At 42.1% G+C, this 22,874-nt stretch overlaps 1 protein-coding gene across 1 annotated transcript in view; it reads left to right on the top strand.

The window, feature by feature from the left end:
- The window catches only part of ELOVL4 (ELOVL fatty acid elongase 4), a 48,307-nt gene that overhangs the window by 21,081 nt on the left and 4,352 nt on the right, over positions 1-22,874 (top strand). Inside the window, 3 exon segments of the mRNA XM_083608146.1 lie at positions 4,182-4,369; positions 7,622-7,702; positions 21,111-21,282. Coding sequence (XP_083464272.1) covers positions 4,182-4,369; positions 7,622-7,702; positions 21,111-21,282 — 441 coding nt within the window.

Genomic DNA, 22,874 nt, shown 5'->3' with positions numbered 1-22,874 from the left:
ACATGAGGCACATGAACTGAGCCAAAACTTGGAATCTGACTTGCAGGAATCCACCTCAGAGCCCAAATGGGTCTCCTCAGGAGAAGAACGGGAAAGGGGAGGTGCTGTCATTTACCTGCCGAGGGGACTCTTCTCCCTCCCTCCCTCCCTTACTCCCTGGCACCAAGGGATGTTTTCTTGGCAGGGGAGAGAGAGAAAGAGAAAAAACAAAAGAGAAAAAGGGAGAGGAGAAATTTTGTTGTCCATTTGCAGGGAGAGAGGGTAGTCTTGGGGTTGATGGGGAGATGCATCATTGTCCTTTTGGCGGGAAGCTGGGGATGGGGGAGACGGTATGTGGAAGTTGGGGGGAGATGTGGTTCCTCTTTTATAGGTTCAGAAGCTGAGGAAGGAAGAACATACGTGGTCTTGGAGAGGGAAACAGAAATGGAGAAGGGAGATGGACCTGAGGGGAAACTAAGGCAGACGAATGGGGGATATTGTGGTTGTGGATAGGGAAACTGAGGCAAGAAGAAAGGGTTGGTGAGTAGAGTGTGCAGGGGGGCACATATATATTCAAGCCGAGCATCAGTTGGAAGAGCCCACTACATTAACGCTCCCACAGATCTTGCTCCACCATTGGGGGCCCTCCAAAGCACACTGTGCTTTGAATTCAGCACAGAGATCAAGCCAAGCCTCTGTGTCTCTTCCCAGCCCATTTCAAGACAAGTCTGGTCTGTTGTTCTCTTGGTGAGACACTTGCTGATGATGCCGCCCACTGCTGATGTAGGGGGCAAGGCCTGCCCTCCTTAGCCCACCTTCTGGAAGCTTCTTCAACTGGTAGTTTCTGGGTGGCAACCAATCACAAACCTACTTAACAGACTTGGCTTCACTTGACAAAGAGACTGGTTTTGCTACTTCAGCAGCCTCTTTTACTATTATTACTATTATTAAACATAATCCCATTTTACAAGCTGTAAACCCATAGACTGGGAGGGGAACAACCAAAATTAACATCTAGACCAGCCTTCCAGCCATAACGCTATTCACCTGCCCCCTCAACTGTCTGTTAATGCTGGGGCGAGTGGAATGTCTCCTCTCATCTCAGGCAGGTAACACTGGGGCAATTTATTCTGCAACAGGAGGAAGGAGTGGAGGAGTTAGCAGTGCTCTGTATTACTGCTTTTCAGTTTGATTGCTGTACTACAAACATATGCCTGTTCAAAAGCACATTCAGTGTGCATTAGCAGTCCTTATTTCAATATGGATCTATCCAAGCTTTTGCAAGACAGATCTGGATGAAATCTTGAATTGTCCAGTTCCTGACCATTTTACCATTCTAACTCGCAACCTATCAGAGCCCTTTTATATCTCTCTCTCATGTTCACTATAAATTTACATCGCTGAATTTGTGTACACAAAATTAAAATATGTTAATATTATAAATTTTAGGCCACCTCAGAACCCTTAACAGAAAAGAAGTACAGTGGTACCTCAGGTTAAGTACTTCATTCCAGAGGTCTGTTCTTAACCTGAAACTGTTCTTAACCTGAACCACCACTTTAGCTAATGGGGCCTCCCACTGCTGCTGCGCTGCCGGAGCACAATTTCTGTTCTCATCCTGAAGCAAAGTTCTTAACCCGAGGTAATGTTTCTGGGTTAGCGGAGTCAGGTTAGCGGAGTAACCTGAAGCGTATGTAACCTGAAGCGTATGTAACACGAGGTACCACTGTATATAAATTAGGGAGGTAGGAAGGCACTGCTTTCCATTCTGCCCCAGATTCACCACATGCAGCACTGCCTCTGTTCCGCTGCAGTTTGTCTTCAACACAAACTGCGCTATTTGTTTCATTGTTCACCATAGCAATATTATGTCATCTGTGTCATAATGTTATTCCACCCCATTCATTTTAGTGTGAAGGAAACACAATGCAGATGGAGAGAAAACATGATCAATTATGTATTGCTTGCAGGCTGAAAGCAACCACATCAGTTGTTCACTGGACTGAGTTCCATTTTGGACACAGGCTAAATAAACAATCACTGGCAATTTCTGCTCCCGTTTTTGTTTTTGTCAGGAATGTCCATGATCCCTAATATAAATAAAATAAAGAAAGAAAAGGCGCTCATTTATTTGCTTGCACAAGCCAATAAAATAAAATAAAACTCAAGCTTCGCTGCAAGGTCTCCATGGCATTCTGAATGCCTGTACTTTTTTAAAAAAAAAATTTGCATAGTGCATCAATTTTATTGCACTTGACACAGGTGCAATTACAGAACTTTAACTATTTAACTCAAGCATCAATCTGAGAAGGCGGAAGCAGATGCATATCAGAAATAGGTGAATACTAATTCATTTGGGCCCCAAGGGACTGCTGGAGCAGACATACTCTTGTTGCTTCCATTGCTTTGCATTTCTGTGGCCCGGGGGGTGGGGTGGGCTGTATTGATAGCCTTTTGTTTTTCCTTTCATTTTATTATGTAGTTTGTTTTCTATTTTGTATTTTCCTGTTGTGAACTGCTCTGGGATCTTTGGATGAAGGGCGGTATGCAAATTTAATAAATAATAATAGTATTTTATATCATTTTGTGCTGCTTGTGTTCCCACCCATGCCCACCCCACCTCTCAGCGCTGCCTCATTAAAGCAGCTGTTTCTTTTTCCCTACTGGATGCAGTCAGCATGAATGTCCCTTTCTTTACTTTTAGTTTCAGAGTTATTAACAAATTTTGTCATTTTTATAGCAAGTCCAATGCCCAAGCATTGTTGTTCCATAGCAGTTTTCTGTTTGTTCTTTTCAGCTGTTTTTCATGTTTCCCCATAGATTCCTCTCTTCTATGAAAAGCCCAATGAACCATAGGTTGGGGGTGGAAATGAGGAAAGCAATGCACATTGTTTGTGCTTTGAATTAGTCAATTACTTGTACTCAGTGTTGTTTTTTCAGGGGTTACACTTTCTAGGAAAAAAGCGCTGCTTGTACTGCAGACAGCTACAGTATTTGGTGTTTATGTTTGCTTGTTTTTCATAAAATAAACACACACACATGGCAATCAGAGAAGAAACAGCTAGTAGTTCACAACTGAGATATCTCTAGAGTTAGTATACAGTGGTACCTTGGTTCTCGAACTTAATCCATTCTGGGAGTCCATTCGACTCCCAAAACTGTTAGCAAACCAAGACGTGGCTTCTGCTTGAGCGCAAGAAGCTCCTGCAGCCAATCGGAAGCTGCGTTTTGGTTTGCTAACGATTTCGGGAGTCAAACGGACTCCCAGAATGGATTAAGTTCGAGAACGTTCAGCTTCCAAAAAACGTTCGCAAACCAGAACACTCACTTGCGGGTTTGCGGCGTTCAGGAGCAAATTTGTTCGGCAGCTAAGTCGTTTGAGAACCAAGGTACGGTTGTACATACTTTTAGAAGGCACTGCCTGCCTTCAGCTATCTGGGGCTGATTTAATTTGAATGATGCCTGCCCCTTCATCTGTCCTAGGGGCATGGTGGGGAGCGAGTGTGCGCCTTCCCTCCCCACAGTCCCAGTGAGGCTGTCCCAGTTCCCATGAGGGATTGCATACTTGACCGGATCAACATGCATAAATTCTAATGTGCAAGGGCCTCGATCATGTGGTGGATTGACATATTGGATTTTATAAACCTACGCCCCATTTAAATGATCTTAAAGATACCAATAAAACATTTTTAAAAGGCTACACATACCACAGCTATATTAAAAAACAACTATCAGCAGAATCAAAGTTAAGAAATAAGATGTGAAAGGTAACTGCCCACCACCACCCTGTGAGCAGCCAAGGATTTCAGAGGAGGGATCTGTGGGTGAAGAAGGAAGGCACACTCTTGCTTCCTACCATGCGTGTGACCCTTGTTGTGAAAATACACTTTACGCTGACTAGCCCTGATTCTAAATATCAAGTATTCTTACTGATTATTTTGACTGTGGGAAGCACAAGGCTGATGTTATCCAGCTGGAACTTTAAACAATGTAATTTACTTTACAACTGGTAATAGAAACAGAAAGTGTTTTAACGACTTGTTTGGCTTAATTGTATATAGGCACATTTTTATCTTAATGTTGTACAAGGTGTAACACTTTGAGCCTGCAGTTATACCAATGAATCTTATTTAACTGAAAGCTTTTTGAAAATTTAAATGAGAAAGCATGTTCTCAATAATTTCTTGTTTGTTTTCTCCTAGACAAACGCGTTGATGACTGGCCCTTGATGCAGTCTCCATTTCCCACATTGGCTATAAGTACTCTTTACCTCCTCACTGTTTGGCTTGGTCCCAAATGGATGAAGACAAGGGAGCCTTTCCAGTTCCGCTCATTATTGATTTTTTACAACTTTGGAATGGTTCTACTTAACTTCTATATTTTCAAAGAGGTACCACTCTTTTTACGTATATGATTTGCTATTTACAGTTCAGAATTTTGTAGTGGTTTTTATGTGTTGTGAAAAGCAAATGTGTCTTTGGGTGTATTTGAATCAAACTGTTGATTAATGTGTTTTACTCTTCATATATTCTTTAATTTGCCACAAAATACCTTTGGGATCATTACATTGGCTTTTGTTTTTGTCTCTCTGTGTGATTTAACACTAGAATGATTTGACTTTGTGTACATTAGGTTCTGCTGAAGGTTGCATTCATAAAAGCTAAGAAACTGAGTGGCAAACTATGCCACAATGTCAAATCAGGAGAATAAATAGCTCTACAAATTCTTTAAAGATGGCTCTCTGGGGTGCGGACAGAGCACTTATCTCTTGTCCTCAGCATTGAGCACAACAGTGCTAGGATTGGGAGACGGAGCCTTGGCAGATTGCTGGGCTGGATTTGGGCCTCTTTGAATTTGCCTGGTAAGAAACCATCAACCAGTGTGTACCTCTTGAGTAGAGATGTTATATACTGACAGGGTCTCAATCCTGTCAGCAATTGTGCTGTAGCATTCTGCACTGACTGTAGTTTCCAGGTCAATCACAAGGAAAGCCCTACACAGAGTACATTGCAGCAATCCAAATTTGAAGTCACCAGTGCCTGAACTACTATGATCAAGCTCTCCTGGTCCAGGAATGGACATAGCTGTTGTACAGAGCCTCCGTTTTGCCGTGATTCAACTTCAACTTATTTTCCCTCATCCATCCCACCAATGTGTCTTGGCACTGGTGCAGGGCCTCTCCTGATTCAAATAGAGTTGAGTGTTGTCAGCCTACTTGCTAACACCTTGTCCCCAAACTCCTAATTACTGTTCCCTGTGACTAAAAAAGGTAAAGGACCCCTGACAGTTAAGTCCAGTCGCAGATTCTGGGGTTGTGGCACTCATCTTGCTTTACATGCCAAGGGAGCCGGCGTTTGTCCACAGACAGTTTTTCCGGGTCATCTGGCCAGCATAACTAAGCCGCTTCTGGCGCAATAGAACACGCCTGTGGCTACACTACATATAAATTTGTAATAGCATTGGAGATAAAATAGTGCCAATGCCAAAGCAATCTCTTGATGCTATTCTCTGGACTCAGTCCCATAGGTAAGATCAGAACCACTGTAGCACAGTGACCCCAGTTCCCATTTCATAGAGGTGGTCTAGGAGAATATCATGGTGAATGGTACTGAAAGCTGCAAGAGAGATCAAGAAGCAGGAGCATGGTCTCTGTAAAGGGTATCCATCAGGGCGACCAAGGCAGACTCACTCCTAGGTCTGAAACCAGACTTGCCTGAATCTAAATAAATGTTTTAGAAAATATAAAGAATGCATTAATAATGATCTAAGATGCAGAGAGAGATTGGCTTTGATTTGGAGAATGATGAGCACCGTAAAAGGTTGCACTTGCCGAATAACCTTTATAGTAGGATAGGAGAGCTGAAAAAAATTCATATCAGGCAACCAATGTGCCCCTTTGTTTTCAGATAGTACATGGGAAAATGAGTCTAAAAAGCCCTGGACATAAATGTTCATAGCCTGTTAGTGGCTATGGTGGCTCATTTACCAGAAGTAAGGTATTTAGTGTTAACTCTGGAAGTATGTACTTAATTCTGACCAAACTAAGCCTCCTAGAACAAGTGCCTCCTGTGTCCCAGGCTTTTTAGATTTGTCCACCCATGTACTATCTAAAACCAAAGGGGCGCATTGGTTGCCAGGTGTGAAATATATTGCCATTGTTTGCAGCTCTCCTACCCCACCATTTAACTCTGGGAGGACTCTCCCTCTTCCTTAGACTTTCCATCTTGCTGCTCTGCTCAGTTGAGTGTTCTGTACGCTTGTCCTAACACCTGGTACATGATGGGCTGAATTGGTGACATACTTACTTTAAAGCAATTTGTAACAGTTGAAATTAACAAGACAACTGTTTGATAGGACTGTGAATCCCAATTTCATTTCTTCTCCTCAAGATCATTATTGTAATACTGTACCTTCGGAAAATTAAATTGAAATATTTCAATAGCTATTATCTTTATTTTGGAGATTATCTCGATTGGGAGAAATTCTTCTTTAGGCTAGTTTTCAAAAGTCAGTTCTACAAATCCTCCCCAAAACTGTATTCAACGCTGTTGCAGTTCAACGATGAAGCAGAGAAATTTTGTAAATATAATCCCATCTGTTAATATTGGGTACAGAACATAATCAAACACTTCATCCTTCCAACAGAAAAGCCGAATGGTTTTATGGTCCAGCAAAGTTAAGATTATACCCGGCCCTGTATGGGAGCACTCTAAATTATGCGCAGTCTATAAGCCACTTGTGAAAGTTTTATTGAAGCAAACTTGAACTGGAGATATTAAATAGCTAGCCAATAATGAAAGACAGGTGTCTTCAGAATTTCTATTTATTTTGGAGTTTGTTTTGTTGTTTTGCAGGCTTAGAGTTAGTTGACTGTGGTTTGATGCCTGAATGAGGGACGCTATGAAATGAGAAGTTAATTTTTTTAATTTGCCTTTTCGATTTGCACATAAAGGCCACATGCCAGAACCCTGCCCTTCTGAAGAAGGGGTGGAGTAGCTTCTTATGAGACTCCAGTATGAATGATCCTTAACACCTGCAATGCCACCCTCATGCCTAGTGCATCAGCTTGACAAACCAGTCACTTAAAGGCAAGACTGCACCTCACCTTGGGACACTAAGCTGCCTAGGCTTGCCTAGGCCTTGTGAGCAGCTCTCTCGTCCTGCTTTTGTTGAGTAATATGGATGCTAGGGACATGGAGAAGAAACAGGCTGCTGGAGGCTGTAAGGCGAGGTGTGTGAGGGCCTCAGTTGGAAGTGAATTGCCACATCACACTGGAGATGAGGCTTTGGGCAGATCTATACCACACATTTAAAGCTCATGGCTTTCTCCAAAGAACCCTGGGAACTCTCGTTTGTTAAGGGGGCTGGGAGCTGTAGATCTGTGAGGGGAAACTAATAATTCCCAGGATTCCTTGGAAGAATCAGGGGGTTTAACTGTGCATTGAACAGGATTTAAATGTGGATCTGTCCTTCGCAATAAGAAGGAACATATGGTTAAACTGCAGGCCTTTTACAAGGCACTGTGACCCCTCTTTGTGCCAATTTGCAAAGAAATATTTATTTAAATTAAAGAAGTGATTGCTTTCATGAATAATCATTAACAAGCCTATGAAACATTAATTTGTGAATTTAACATTTTCAGCTACTTTTGGCATCAAAAGCTCGAGGATACAGCTATATCTGTCAGAGTGTGGATTATTCAGATAATGAATATGAAGTCAGGGTGAGTAGTAACTTACGTCAGTTGTGAAGTCTGCCATTTATAACTCAGCTTTTGAATGATTACTCTGCCAGTTTTCTGTTACTAGTTCTTTTTCTGTTGAGAACAAACTATTCCTGATATAAAGCAGTCACAAAACGCTTACTTTTTAAAGGACCATGTTACGTTTTACATGGTGCAGAAAATCTAGACTGGGGCCCTGTGCCAGTTTCCCACCAAAAATAATATCCCACACCTGTAAACAGCAGCTTTGAAGAGGAGAGAAACAGCAACTCAGGGGACAATTTTCAGTGGGGCCCTGGATGTGGGCCTTGATGACTGGGCCTCTCACGGCTACTCTTCCATGGGAATAACAGTGTCTGGCTTAAGCATGCTAACATGTCGTTTCACCCAAAAATTCATGGTTTGTTGGTTTGTTTTGCTTAAAATCATGATACAATGTCTTAAGCATATCTATCATTCTCTATATTTCCAATTCAAGTCATCCCATGCTTGTAGAGACAAAGCCAAAAAGACACAATTTACATACAAGAAGAAAGATTCAGCAAACTCAAGTTAGGTCTGAGGTTAGCTGATCCTCCAAAAAATCTTTAGAAGGGGGAAATCCCAAATGGGTAAAGTCAAAAACAGCTAGGCACCTTTCACAGATGAACTAAATGGGATTTGCTTTCTCCACTGTGTTTTTGTTTTGGAGCACCAATTCAGTAGTGTTAGATAGGTTCCTCTTGGTCAGACACTGAGCAGTATGTTTGAGTGTCTCAGTGCTGGCATTGAAAAACTTCAATCTTGTGGACATATACCTCCGCCACCCCAAAATCCTTCGTAGTTGCTTCTGCTTCTTGAGAGGGGGATTTCTCGCTTGCTCTCTGAAATATACTTGGAGTCGAGAGTGGATTTCATGCTCTTTATTCAGCTCATAGTGGTGAGGAGTAATGGAAGTTACCTCACGATGTCTGCTTTATATACAATATTAACACAATGGGCCCCACGTGATTGGCAAATTCTGGGATTCACCTGTAGGCCAATCAGGTTGCGGATTCACTTCCAGCTGGAGCTGGATTGGGTGGCTCCTGTGGACCAATCAGACTGCTGCATTCTGGATCCTATTGTTCTAGGACAATCAGACTGCTGCATTCTGAATCCTATTGTTCTAGGGCCAATCAGACTGCTGCATTTTGGATCCTATTCAATTCAGTACATAACACTCTCCCTGCACACCTGTTCCCCTTCCTGCCTGGCTTCTCTGCCTCTTCTCTGAGCAAGAGGGTTTGATGTGGTGCATGATGAGGCTGGTAGTGGCTTAGTGCCCAGGAAACTCCCCCCTGCTCAGCTCCTGCAGTGCAGGTTGATATCATAGCTGGATCCCTGCTAACTCAAACTGGTTTCAGACTATGGCTCTGCTGCTGCTCCCACTATGGAAGGGCCGTAGCTCAGTGGCCGAGCATCTGCTTTGCATGAAAAAGGTTGCAGGTTCAGTCCCCAACATCTCCAGGAAACCTGTAGCTGCTATGTACCGTATTTTTCGCTCCATAGGACGCACCGGCCCATAGGACGCATCAAGTTTTTTGGGGGGGAAATAAAGGAAAAAAATTTTATTTCCCCCCCAGGCGCTTGTGGTGCCGGCAGCGGGGAGAAGCGCTCTTCTCCCCGCCGCCCGCCTTGAGATCAGGTCCGGGGACAGCAGGAAGACGCGCTGCGCCTCCCCGCTGTCCCCGGAGCTTGCGGGGCAGGCGGCGGGGAGAAGCGCTCTTCTCCCCGCCGCCCGCCTTCAGATCAGGTCCGGGGACAGCGGGGAGACGCGCTGCGCCTCCCCACTGTCCCCGGAGCTTGTGGGGCTGGCGGCGGGGTCTCCCCTCTCACTCTGCAGGCTTCAGCAAAAGCCTGCATTCGCCCTATAGGACGCACACACATTTCCCCTTCATTTTTGGAGGGGAAAAAGTGCGTCCTATAGAGCGAAAAATACGGTAACTCCGCTGTTGCTTGCGGCAATAAAGGTGTGTTTGAGTTTGGCATGGGGAAAACTGAAAACATCCAGTGCTGCTGCCAACACCTCTGCCAATTTCCCCACCCCTCCTTCTGAGTTACTGTCAGCACCACATATGATCAAACACAATAATGGATTATTATTACCTGTAGGGGTGTGGTCGTGTATGATGTTAACGATGGTGACAAATTACAGTGGTACCTCGGGATGCGAACGGGATCCATTCCGGAGCCCCGTTCACATCCCAAACAGAATATAAGATGCATCTGCGCGTGCACAGGTCGTGTTTCACCGCTTCTGCGCATGCGCGTGACGGCATTTTGACCGTCTGCGCATGCGCAAGCGACGAAACCCAGAAGTAACGCACTCCGTTACTTCCGGGTCACCGCGGAGCACAACTCGAAAGCGCTCAACCTGAAGTGTATTTATCCCGAGGTATGACTGTACAGGTGTAGTATGTGGCTCTTAGTTGCTTATAACAGTGAGTGTAAATATGCTAAGCTTAGCTATCGTTCTTGCATTTAGCAGACACTTGCTTTTTGGATGCACAAATTGCCAAGGCTCCATGTAGCACTTTGTAGGGTCCCTGCTTCAGTTCAGGGCACCTTGTACAAATCCAACGTCACCTTGGACAAGGCCAGAATCCTTCCCTTTTGGCTAAGGCATCATCACAGTCTTCTGCACACCCATAACACCTACTATAGATAAAAATCATATGACTACTTCATAGTAAGTTGTCTTCATTGGCAGTTGTACACTCCTAGCTGAAACACATTTCCTTGCTAGTAAGTGCCAGCTCATGGTCGTCAGTGACCCCATGGTGACTGTTTCTGGGTTACCAGTTAATGGGCCCCAATTACCATTTATTTCTATACAATTTTTTTGTCCTGGTTGCGATATGAAGATGCTGCTGCAGGTTACTCCATAGAAAATGGAAGACGCTTTAGGTTGCTCCATAAGAAGCTCTCCCAGGGATGCAGATTCAGATAAAGCTTCAAATGCAAATATTGTTTCACACCTAAGATCAGATGCTGATAATTCAGGCATTTTTAATCTCATGTTTTCAACTCCTCTTTGGGTTTGTGTTGCCGTGGCGAAAATCTCCTGAACCATTGTAGGCAGCCAGTTGGCTTTAATACTAAGTCACAGAACACAAGTGTGAATCTGATCTTTAAAAATAATAACCAAAATTCTGCAGTAACAGCAAGCTGGACTGTGCTTTTGATGTAGATGTACAAATAATTTCTGTACATAACCTCTTGTAAACTGATTTCCAGTTATTTGTGTGAATCCATGAGAGACTGAAAGCTGGAAAACAGATTCAAAATGAGGAGTTCCAGTACTTAGTTATTTATAAATTAACTGTATCAGCTTCTACCAACTGCATTGTATTACATTTAGGGAGGCAACATTTGAGTTTTGTTTCAGCATGTTTTGACGGACCTTAATTCTAGTTGCTATTACGTGAATCTACTGATAAAATCATGGGATTTAGCAACAATAATTTAGTTCCCTCCCTGAAACAAACGAATGACTAGAAGTTTCCTCTCTCCTGTTAATTCTAGTATGTCATACACAGAAGCAGAATTTCCACTTGGCCTCAGTTCAGAAAAACACCTACACTCAAGCACAGATAGCTATCTTTGAGAAATACTATAGGCGCAATCAAGTAGCCTCTGCTGCTATGCAACATTCATTAAGAATTAAAATGAAGAATCTCTCTGCGGCATTGAATAGTCTCCCATGGACCTTGCTCACACTTTAGAAAGGGTTTTAGGGAGTAGTAGACCAAAAATGGAACTGTCTTCACAGCAAAGACTTCTGTGAACACTGTAGGCTGAGGAACTTATGATGCTTTGATGTGTGTGTCATCTTTTCAGGCAGAATGTTCACAATATTGGTGATGGTGCGACATGTTCTATGGTGCTAAATATTTGGATCAAGGAAGATGTATGCTTGGATCAAGGATTATATTACTTGTATATTACAGATCTCTATGTTGTGTTTGTTTTTTTAATATTGACTAAGTGTGATTAATTTTTCTAACTAAATTTCATTGCCTGGTTTGCACATAATGCTAAAGCTAAGCTTGAATAAGCAAGTGTGCTGGTGTGCAGTTAGAAAAACATACCCACATCGCTCCTCCTTTACTCCCGCCAGTGCCTCCCTGTCACTGGGAACCAACCCATAGACGCAAACCTAGGCTTGTGATTTATCTTCCCTAAACTACATTCAGTTAGCTAAGAACATGCCTTGGTTGCTACTGATGGTTTGTTTGGAGCAAGACAAACTGCAAGCCCGTGATTTCATGTAATGCTAAGCCAAACCATGGCTTAGCTCATGGTACCGCAGCAACAGCAGAAGCAAGGGAGGGTTGATGGCTACAGTTTGCTAAGGGTGCCAACACACTTGCTTATTCACACTAAGCTATAGTTTGGCTTAGCATTAAGTGCAAACCAGGCCAATGTGCACACAAGCTCCCCTTTCGGAGAACACTTTCCCAACCATTTAAATGGAGGAAGCCAGTTTACACAGGTGAGTTACTAAAACTGTGCTTCTCTGTGCACAGAAGTGCTCTGTGTTCATCTAGATCAAAGTGTATCTCTTTTCCTTAAAATGAAACAATACAAAATAAGTTGTCCTCTGCAAATTCTGCTTACTGGTAGATTGTACTTTATTACTTCCCCCCTCCTTGTCATTAGTCCCCCACCTCCCGGCAAACCCCACCACAAGCTATGTAGTACCCATTCAAAAAAGGCTAGTGCTGGCACTACTCAGGCATAGAACAAAGGAAGCAAAAACCTACTGTTAAAAGAACTCCCAGTGAAATCAGTTATCACAAACGTGAAGTTGACTCTAAAGTGCAAGGTATGAAGATCAGGGACCTCTCACTGACCCTTTAATCGTAGTTGTTAATGTAATCTTTCTATGCCATCTGGTGTCTTAACAGACTTAGATTTTACATGTATCAATGCTTGCTGGGACAGGGGAATAGTTAAACACATTTCTGAAATAATTCTGATATTTAGAACATTTTAGGCATTTTAGAATGTGTTATTATGTCATTACTGTCTGTTAAACTAGCTTTTATTATAAGTTTATAGCACAATTCAACAATTGTGTCCTACTTTTTTTGCTGCTGTTTCCAACAATGCAACTTGCCTGTTCTTAACCTATTACCACAGTGCAGAAAGCATAATACATGTAAAACTGTATGTTCTCATCTGTGTCAGTGATTGCGTCTCTGGCCTTGGGCAATCTTGCTAAATACTTTATCTCCCCTGCCCCCTCTCTCTTGCTCATATGAAAACTGAGATAATAATAGTTACATATATCCTCAGGTATAATGCTGACTAAATTACAGTTTTTATTTCACTTTGGATCTCAGCAAAAAAAAAGCCCCACAAAAAAAGTAAAGCAGATGACTTACAACGGGGTAGTAAAATAAAATCTGCATTTATTTAATGTTCTTGGACTGAAAGGTCACAAGGTGTATTTGTAGAGCTGTGGGAAATCTAGGCATAAGCAGTCATGGGGAATTTAAATTATTTGGAGCTGGAAAATTAAAAGGAGTTAGGAAGTCTGTAGTCAGTTGCGTTCCCATGTCAGGAGAATAATTGTGCATCTGAATGGCGGAGTTCTAGACTTCGTACAGTCCTGAGCTTATTGACTATCAAACAAAGGAACCAAACGCTACACATCATGAAGACCCTTTTAGAGAACAGTGCCTGTTTGATTTCACTCACCATTTCTGTCTCCTAGCTGCAAAGTCCTTATGGAATGCAACAGAGGCAGATAGAATGTTCATTTCTTTTTAATCACTCTTCCACAGTTAGGAATACCTGCTCTTCAGTTTTGGTTTGGCATTTCATTCTGGTCAGAGCAAAACCATAGTAGAATCATAGAATCATAGAGTTGGAAGAGACCACAAGGGCCATCGAGTCCAACCCCCTGCCAAGCAGGAAACACCATCAAAGCACTCCTGACATATGGTTGTCAAGCCTCTGCTTAAAGACCTCCAAAGAAGGAGACTCCACCACACTCCTTGGCAGCAAATTCTACTGTCGAACAGCTCTTACTGTCAGGAAGTTCTTCCTAATGTTTAGGTGGAATCTTCTTTCTTGTAGTTTGGATCCATTGCTCCGTGTCCGCTTCTCTGGAGCAGCAGAAAACAACCTTTCTCCCTCCTCTATGTGACATCCTTTTATATATTTGAACATGGCTATCATATCACCCCTTAACCTCCTCTTCTCCAGGCTAAACATGCCCAGCTCCCTTAGCCGTTCCTCATAAGGCATCGTTTCCAGGCCTTTGACCATTTTGGTTGCCCTCCTCTGGACACGTTCCAGTTTGTCAGTGTCCTTCTTGAACTGTGGTGCCCAGAACTGGACCCAGTACTCCAGATGAGGTCTGACCAGAGCAGAATACAGTGGCACTATTACTTCCCTTGATCTAGATGCTATACTCCTATTGATGCAGCCCAGAATTGCATTGGCTTTTTTAGCTACCGCGTCACACTGTTGGCTCATGTCAAGTTTGTGGTCCACCAAGACTCCTAGATCCTTTTCACATGTACTGCTCTCAAGCCAGGTGTCACCCATCTTGTATTTGTGCCTCTCATTTTTTTTGCCCAAGTGCAATACTTTACATTTCTCCCTGTTAAAATTCATCTTGTTTGTTTTGGCCCAGTTCTCTAATCTGTCAAGGTCGTTTTGAAGTGTGATCCTGTCCTCTGGGGTGTTAGCCACCCCTCCCAGTTTGGTGTCATCTGCAAATTTGATCAGGATGCCCTTGAGTCCATCATCCAAGTCGTTGATAAAGATGTTGAATAAGACTGGGCCCAAGACAGAACCCTGTGGCACCCCACTAGTCACTCTTCTCCAGGATGAAGAGGAACCATTGATGAGCACCCTTTGGGTTCGGTCAGTCAGCCAGTTACAAATCCACTGAGTGGTAGCATAGTCAAGACCGCATTTTACCAGCTTCTTTACAAGAATATCATGGGGCACCTTGTCAAATGCCTTGCTGAAATCAAGGTAGGCTACATCCACTGCGTTCCCTTCATCTACCAGGCTTGTAATTCTGTCAAAAAACGAGATCAGGTTAGTCTGACATGACTTATTTTTCAGAAATCCATGCTGACTATTGGTGATCACAGCATTCTTTTCTAGGTGCTCACAGACTGTTTGCTTAATGATCTGCTCCAGAATCTTCCCTGGTATTGATGTCAGACTGACTGGGCGGTAATTATTTGGGTCCTCTCTTTTCCCCTTTTTGAAAATAGGGACAACATTTGCCCTCCTCCAGTCTGCCGGGACTTCGCCTGTTCTCCAGGAATTCTCAAAGATGACTGCCAGTGGTTCTGAAATCACATCTGCCAGTTCTTTTAATACTCTTGGATGCAGTTCATCTGGCCCTGGAGACTTGAATACATCTAGACTAGCCAAGTATTCTTGTACTATCTCCTTAGTTATTCTGGGCTGTGTTTCCTCTGCTGAATCATTTGCTCCAAATTCTTCAGGTCGGGCATTGTTTTCTTTATCGGAGAAGACTGAGGCAAAGAAGGCATTGAGGAGTTCAGCCCTTTCTGTGTCCCCTGTTTGCATTTCACCATCTTCTCCTCTGAGTGACCCCACTGTTTCTTTGTTCTTCCTTTTGCTACGAACATACCCATAAAAGCCTTTTTTGTTGCTTTTAACCTCTCTAGCAAGCCTGAGTTCATTCTGTGCTTTAGCTTTTCTGACTTTGTGTCTACACGTGCTGGCTATTTGTTTGAATTCCTCTTTGGTGGTTTCCCCCCTTTTCCATTTTTTGTACACATCCTTTTTTAATCTTAACTCAGTTAAAAGTTCTTTAGATAGCCACCCTGGCTTCTTTAGGCACCTTCCATGTTTCCGTCTCATTGGTATTGCCTGAAGTTGTGCTTTTACTATCTCCCTCTTAACAAACTCCCAGCCATCATGAACTCCCTTTCCTTTTAGTATTACTGTCCATGGGATCTCACCCAGCACTTCCCTAAGTTTTATGAAGTCGGCTTTCTTAAAGTCAAGAAATTGAGTCCTAGTATGCTTGGCTGCTCCTTTCCGCTGTATAGTAAACTTCAGAAGAGCATGATCACTCGCGCCTAATGATCCTTCCACTTCTACCCCACTAACCAGGTCATCAACATTGAGTTTGCTAATACAGAGAATGATTGATAGGTTTATGACTGAAGCAGTTAACCATGTTCTTTTTATCCCCATCAGGCATGCGGCCTGATCAGTTGATTTGGAAATAAGCTCAGTGTGCTCAATGGGGATTAATCCCATGGTGCATGAATGGTAGCCTTAGGCACACTTAACTTTCTCTGGATAATTCCTCTAGGATATTAAGACTGCAGTCCTACCTGAACCAATCAGGACATCCTTCTGATTGAATTGTTATTCTCTGTTCCTAAATGCACTTAAATTTTAGTCATTTCTGCTAAAACACAGTGCGATTTCTCATATGGCCATGGCTTACATGTCACATTAAACCATGGTTAAAATAAACCATGGTTAAAATAAACAATGGTTTAATGTGAACCATTAGTGTGCTGGCGCATGCTGCTGAAATGGTGGGTGCTTTGCTCCTCCTCTCCTTCTGCTGTTACTTTGCAGGTGGGAAGAAAGCCATGGTGTGCCTTGCCATGTTCTCTGAACCCAGGCTCACAGTTTGTTTTTCTTTAAACAAATCATAAGCAGAAGCCAAGGTTTGGTCTTCATTTACTGCTCATAGTTTGCTTTGGGGAAATGAAATTAAATTGTTTATTTAAATTATAGTTTAGATGACATGTGAACCCAGACCATAGCAATTAAAGTTTTCTACCCAAGCGGTATTTGTTTATAATTTTATTTAAGATATTTACATACCCTTGAAGAGAGTCTAGTCTATACCTTGTCACACATTTTTACTCCAGATCCAGAAGGGCAAACAAAGGGCAAACGTTTCCAGATTTAATAGTATATTTTCAACTTATATACATATTAAAAATAATGTGGGTTCTACTTGTCCCCTTGACATTTCCAGAGTTAGGTTTCTGAAGCATATTACAGTGGTGATAATTGCACCTTCAGTCCACAGCAGGAGTGACTGCGGGAACAAAATTAATACAAAGAAGCCAGCATATTGACCTTAGCAAAGTCACCTAATTAAAAATACAGCTATATTGTATATTGAAGGGGTGGAGATTGCTATGTAAAAAAACAACAGGGGCAGCTATTTGGCCATCCACATGGTGCACACCATCAAATACACCTTGATATATAGATTAGGCTTGCCATATTTCAAAAAGTAAAATTCCTGACACCACCGAAATTGTTGTTCTTTTTTTTTTTTTGCCGAAGTTGTTGAGCTTTGGCCAGGCTCCAATGCACCCCTTTCTCTGACACAGCCCCTCACCTTACTTTCCCCTTTACTATACCCCACCCAGCTGCTCAGGCCCCCAACAACCCTCAGAAATGTGTAATGAGGCACTGCCACCTCCCCCCCCCAACCTCGAACTTACCACAGCCGGTTTTGTTCCTCTTCCACACAGTTTGCTACCCTCGCTTTCGAGGCCTATCCATGTCTCATTTAAACTGCTTCCTGCACACACGCACACACACCATTACCTGCCCGGCCCCCATCTCCGCCTTGACGGTGCTGCAGCTGGAAGGAGATGGTGGCCCTGAGCGGTTGCATCCTGCCCCGGCAAAACAAGGAGGTGCCTGGCTGGCGAGCCAAACCAACATGGCCACCTCAGCCCTCTTGGGTGAGGTGGCCATTCTAGCAGCTCCCGAGCGCCCAGCTGCAGACCTTCTCTCACGGCCTCTGCTGCTGCGCCACTGAGCCACCCGCGGGACATCCTTGGCACAGGGTCCCTTTTTCAACACGCTAGGCCTCTGCATCGCTTTCCTCTGTCCCCCATCTCCTCACTCTGCCCCCCCCCCCGGCTAAGGGAAGTGACCTCTCATCACTTCCACTGCTGCTGGGTCACAACCTCCCCTGGATTTTTTTTAAAAAAACAGAAAACCGAAAACACCCGAGTTGCCATACGTTCAGGAAATTCCGGAGATCTCTAACATTTAAAAAAGTTTCCCCAGCCTCCAATTTCTGTACATTTCCGGTATTTTTTGGACATATGGCAAACCTAATATAGATGTACTTTGAATGCAAGAACTCCGCATAACAGAGAAGGGAAAGGCATGCATTTCTGGAAAATGACTGCACAATCACCCACAATAGTATTTTTCGTAGGTAAGAGAAGCATTGATCATTCCTTTTAGGTTAGTTAGGATCATATAGTAATAGTAAACGTTTGTAATAGAAAAGTTACAAACTTTTATCCAGAAGTTGCAAGTCTCCTAAACATCCATCTTTCAAGCACAGGTTGTGTCACTCAAGTTCCTGTAAGAGAAGCAGCATGTTAAAGTTCCTAGGGTTGTATGCAACTAAGTCATACTCCAGGTAGACCCATTGAAATAAATGGGCCTATGTTAGTAGTCATGCCTATCAATTTAAATGGGTATACTCTGAATAAGACTAACATTGGAAACAACCCTTAGTACTTGCTGTATATACGTTAAGTAAGAATCTTGAATATTCTTTGTAAGTGTCACAACTTTATTTGATCAGTTAATGAAAATGAATGTAGCATTCTGTTTTTTATCTTCTCCCAAAAGGTGGTGTCTTAATCAGTGCAGCGCTCTTCAGAGCTACTATAGCTATCATTAGTGGGTGTTAGCACAGGCTTTGATGTGGGAGTTAAATACAAGACTATCTGGCTCAGGGCAAACAATGCTACTTCTTGAGCAATGTGCATTTTAAAACCACTTTTGAATAACCTTTATATCTGGGAACTCCTAGCTCTGTAGGAGTCTCCCTTCATCTTCCCTCTCCTTTCCCATTACACCCGCATGTATCCCAAATAGTTTGCCTTATAAGACTCAGAGCAAGTCTGGCAACAAGCAGGGAAGGAAACAAACTGGTTTTATTTATATCCCACTCAATTTTGAGGACCATTGATATCAAAAGTGTCTGGGGAAAGAGGCAAAAATTCAGAATGTGATAAATATAGTCAACCAAAAGCAAAAAGTGCTTTCATCTGATTTGCCAGATCACCAGTGCAGAATTAGCTAAACTCTTTAATGCTTCTTTGACATGTTCTTTCTTCCTAAACCTTATCCAAAGTAGTTGGTCTTTTTGGTTCTTCAGTGTTAATTAGAAATGCCCAAGGAAGAAATGTTCAAAATATGGAGAAAAGAAAAAACTGTTTCACTCTTTCGAGTTGAAAAAATGGCAGAGTGGTAATACACTATTATTTGTAAAATGCTGTTTTAAATGTAAAGATGAGTGGAGCTCTAAAAAACAAATAAAGGATAGAACGCAGGTATGGATCCATCAGGTTTCCATGGTAGATTATAGAATCTTGACTAGATCCTGCAGCCTTCTTCATGTGTAAGACAGATCAAATAAGGGACCGTTACAAAAAACTTTTCCTGTAATTAAAGAACTAACGGTCACTAAGTAGAATAACCAGTGGCGTAGTGTGGGGGGTGCAGGGGGGGCCGGGCGCACCGGGCGCAACATCTGGGGGTTAGGGCAAATCCACGGGATAGGGGGCGCAAATCCACGGGTTAGGGGCGCAAATCCACGGGTTAGGGGGCGCAAATTACTTGCCTTGCCCCGGGTGCTGACAACCCACGCTACGCCACTGAGAATAACTACCTATTATTAGTATTGCAGTGTTGAAAGACTGAACAGCCAGGAAGGAGTTACCTACTATAATTACTGTCCTGTTGCTTGTCCTATTAATAATCTATTAATCCAATATACTCAAAGGATGTAACTTCATGCATAGTGTATAGGGTCACCCCAGCCCAGTTTAATTGCTTTAAGCTCAATTCCTATGCACACTTATTTGCGAAGAAACCTTACTGAGCTCAGTAGCACTTACTTCTGAATAAACATACATAAGGTTGTGCCATTAACAGTTTACAGACTTAGAACACCTGTAAGTGTGCATTTATTTTGTTATGAGTACTTTAAATCTAAGGTGTTTTACCTTAAAGGGGTTAAATTAAAAGTGTGCCACAGGTTATTTGGACAGTCAAAGTGAACTGTAACAGTATTTTCTTTTGTAGAGGGAGGTTGCCTTGTTCCAAGACGACATGCTTGCTGCTTTTTGAAAAATAAAACTGGGGAGGAGTGTGCATCAGTGCTGGAATCATGGGCCCTTTGTTTACCTATTTATTTATAGCCATAAAAGAATTTTTAAAAGATTAAAAAAGCAAAAGAGTCACAAAATGGCCTTTTTAAAAGATCTGCATTAGTGTCTTGTGGTTTCAGTGCTGCAGCTGTGGTACACTCAGCTTCTAAAGAATTAAAATAAAATAAATAACAAAATGTAAAGGGTGAAATCCATTGTCAAATGAAGCATCCATTCTCACAATCCATTTCCGCCTCCCTCTCCTTCCTTTTTGCCTCCACCTGCTGAAGAGCCCCACCCCCACCCTCTACAGCCATTTTGGTGGGCATATGGAGAAGGTTGTCTTTTCAAAGTCCATTTTCCTAATACATTAATATCAGTTAAGGCTTCAGCTGTTTGTTATAGGAACACCATTTAACAGCATGATTTTATACATGTCTACTCAGAAATAAGCCCCATTGAATTAAATAGGGCTTGCTTCCAGCAGTAGCTAAAGACTGCAGTATGAATAAAATTCACTTTATTTGTAGACTAAGAACATTGGCTGTTTATTTTCTAGAGAAACTGGGGAGAAACTGACTGGAGTCTTGTTCCAGCTCATAATAATAAACTGTGTTCTACATTTAGCTCTTTCATAGTCAGATTACTACAATACGTTTTGAGAGGGTTTTTCTGTTTTGTTTTGTTTTGTTTAAGTTGAAGTCCTATTCATGTCTCTGAAGCTACAGTTTTATCTTTGTTGTTGTGAGATGAGGGGGCTGGATGGGATGTGTATATATTAATGTCTATTAATTTCAAGGAGTGAACAGCACACAATGAACGGCTTCACAGAACACAATCTTGTTTATAAAAGCCCTTTTTCCCCCTAAGAGAAAGAGAATGCACAAAAACGATTTCTTTTTTATTTACCTCTTTGAAATGAAGCCACAAATAAACTTGTAGAAACTCTAAACAAAGAATCAGGTAGTAGTGAACAAGACTGTAGACAAACGTGGGGAATCTTTGGCCCTCCAGATGTTGCTGAATTTCAGCATCCCTTTGGGACCAATTGTCTGTGCTGGTGAGGGCTGATGAGAATTGTAGTACAATATTTGGAGAACCTCAGGTAAGTGACTTCAGCTCTAGAGGTCTATGTAATGGCAGACACTGGGCTACATGGTCCGTGTATCTGAACTCCAAATTGGTATATGAATTCTTACGCTCTTCTTTCTGTATTACAGATAGCTGGGGCTTTATGGTGGTACTTCGTATCAAAAGGAATTGAGTATCTGGATACAGTATTCTTCATCCTAAGAAAAAAATTTAACCAAATCAGTTTTCTTCATGTCTATCACCATTACACTATGTTTACTTTGTGGTGGATTGGCATAAAATGGGTTGCAGGAGGGCAAGGTGAGTAGTCTTGATTATCTTCCCAAATAAGGAGTACACAGTGGGGACTCTACCTGGAAGCGAATATTCATTTTGACAGTAGCTTGTAAATATTGTTTCCTTCTGGAGTAATGGAATGCCCTTTCAATTCTGGAATGCTAAAGTTAAAGGGTAGATTCCTTCCTTCTCTGGGAAATGAGGGGGAGGAAAGAAGTATATGATTGCACTACTAGGAATTAGGAAACACTTCACATGGGCACGAATGCATGATTCGGATTTTGCATGCAAATTCTTCTTTTTTTCATTTAAGTAAACTTGCTGTGTGAAGCAACACATACATCTGGCTTGCTCAATCTAAAAATCAGCAACCATGAAAAAGAAGAGATTATTTTATTCTGCCTTGCTTATTCCAGAATATTTCCATGGTGATTAAAGGATGTAAGGCCCAAGCTTATTCATGTTTATTCAGAATTAAGTCCTGTTCATTTCAATGGGATTTACTTCCAGAAAAGAATGATTAGCAGATTCACTACGTTTTATATATGCATAAGTATATATATGTATGTGTGTCTGTTAGCAAGCCTAGTATATAAAGCAGGCAACAGCTATAAATTATACTCTAAACACAGAAATTGTTTGCAAACACACAATGCAGAACCCTGTAATTATTTCCCAGACATTTTGCTCATCTTATATTCACATCAACTCGTTTGGAACATCTTCATTTCCTGTAATACCGTAGTTCTGACCTTGGTTTGCTTTGCCTTTCTTAAATTATAAGTTCTTCAAAGACTATTCATGCTAATCATGTCATACAGCTTGATAACCATCATTAATTAGGAGAGCACAGGAATGACTTCTTCCTTCTGGATCCAGATAGAAAAATGCCCTTTGCAAAATAGTTTTGGTTTGGGGATTTTTCTGGGTTTTTGTTGTTGTTTTTTTCAGAGTATGCAATTTGATTTTGCAACTATATTGGAATTTTGAGAACAGTTTGTAATCCTGTGCAGACTTCCCTGGGCATCATTCCTTACTGAGTTCACTGTAAACTAATAAGAGTGATTTCTGTTTATGCCCCCTGTATTTTTAAAACAGTTGATATTATTTAACAGTCAGCACATCGCAAATACACTGTGGTTAAAATATTTCAGGTGATAACTGAATAAGTCATCCTCAGAGTGGACTCATTGACATTAATTAAGTCCAGTGGTTTCATTGGGTCTACTTTGAGACTGGTATGAGAACCCAAAAGGGAGGCGACAACTTACAGCAGTGGAGCTGCATCCATCATTGGTGCTTTGCTGACACATTATGACCTGGCAAGCATGACTGAATGAACTTGGCAACCTTTTGCAGCTTACACACCAGCCCTTACCTCCCCCCCCCATCCCAGAACACTCATTTTATTACCTACAGGTGATGTGTGGCTCAAGACGAGCCACAGGGTGTCATGCAAGGGAGTAAAAGGTTGTAATGCAACAGAGGCTAATTTAGATGGTAAGGTCCTCAAGACAGGAACCTCCACCTTTTCCTGTTTATATTATACTCTATAAAGCCCCATGTATATTTATGATGTCATACAACTAAGAATAAGAATTTGGACATTCTGCTAG

The sequence above is a fragment of the Podarcis filfolensis genome (genome assembly GCF_964270895.1).
Source record: "Podarcis filfolensis genome assembly, chromosome: 3".
Lineage (NCBI taxonomy): Eukaryota > Metazoa > Chordata > Lepidosauria > Squamata > Lacertidae > Podarcis > Podarcis filfolensis.
Note: the sequence above shows the minus strand (reverse complement) of the source record. Positions and strands in the feature narration are given on the sequence as shown.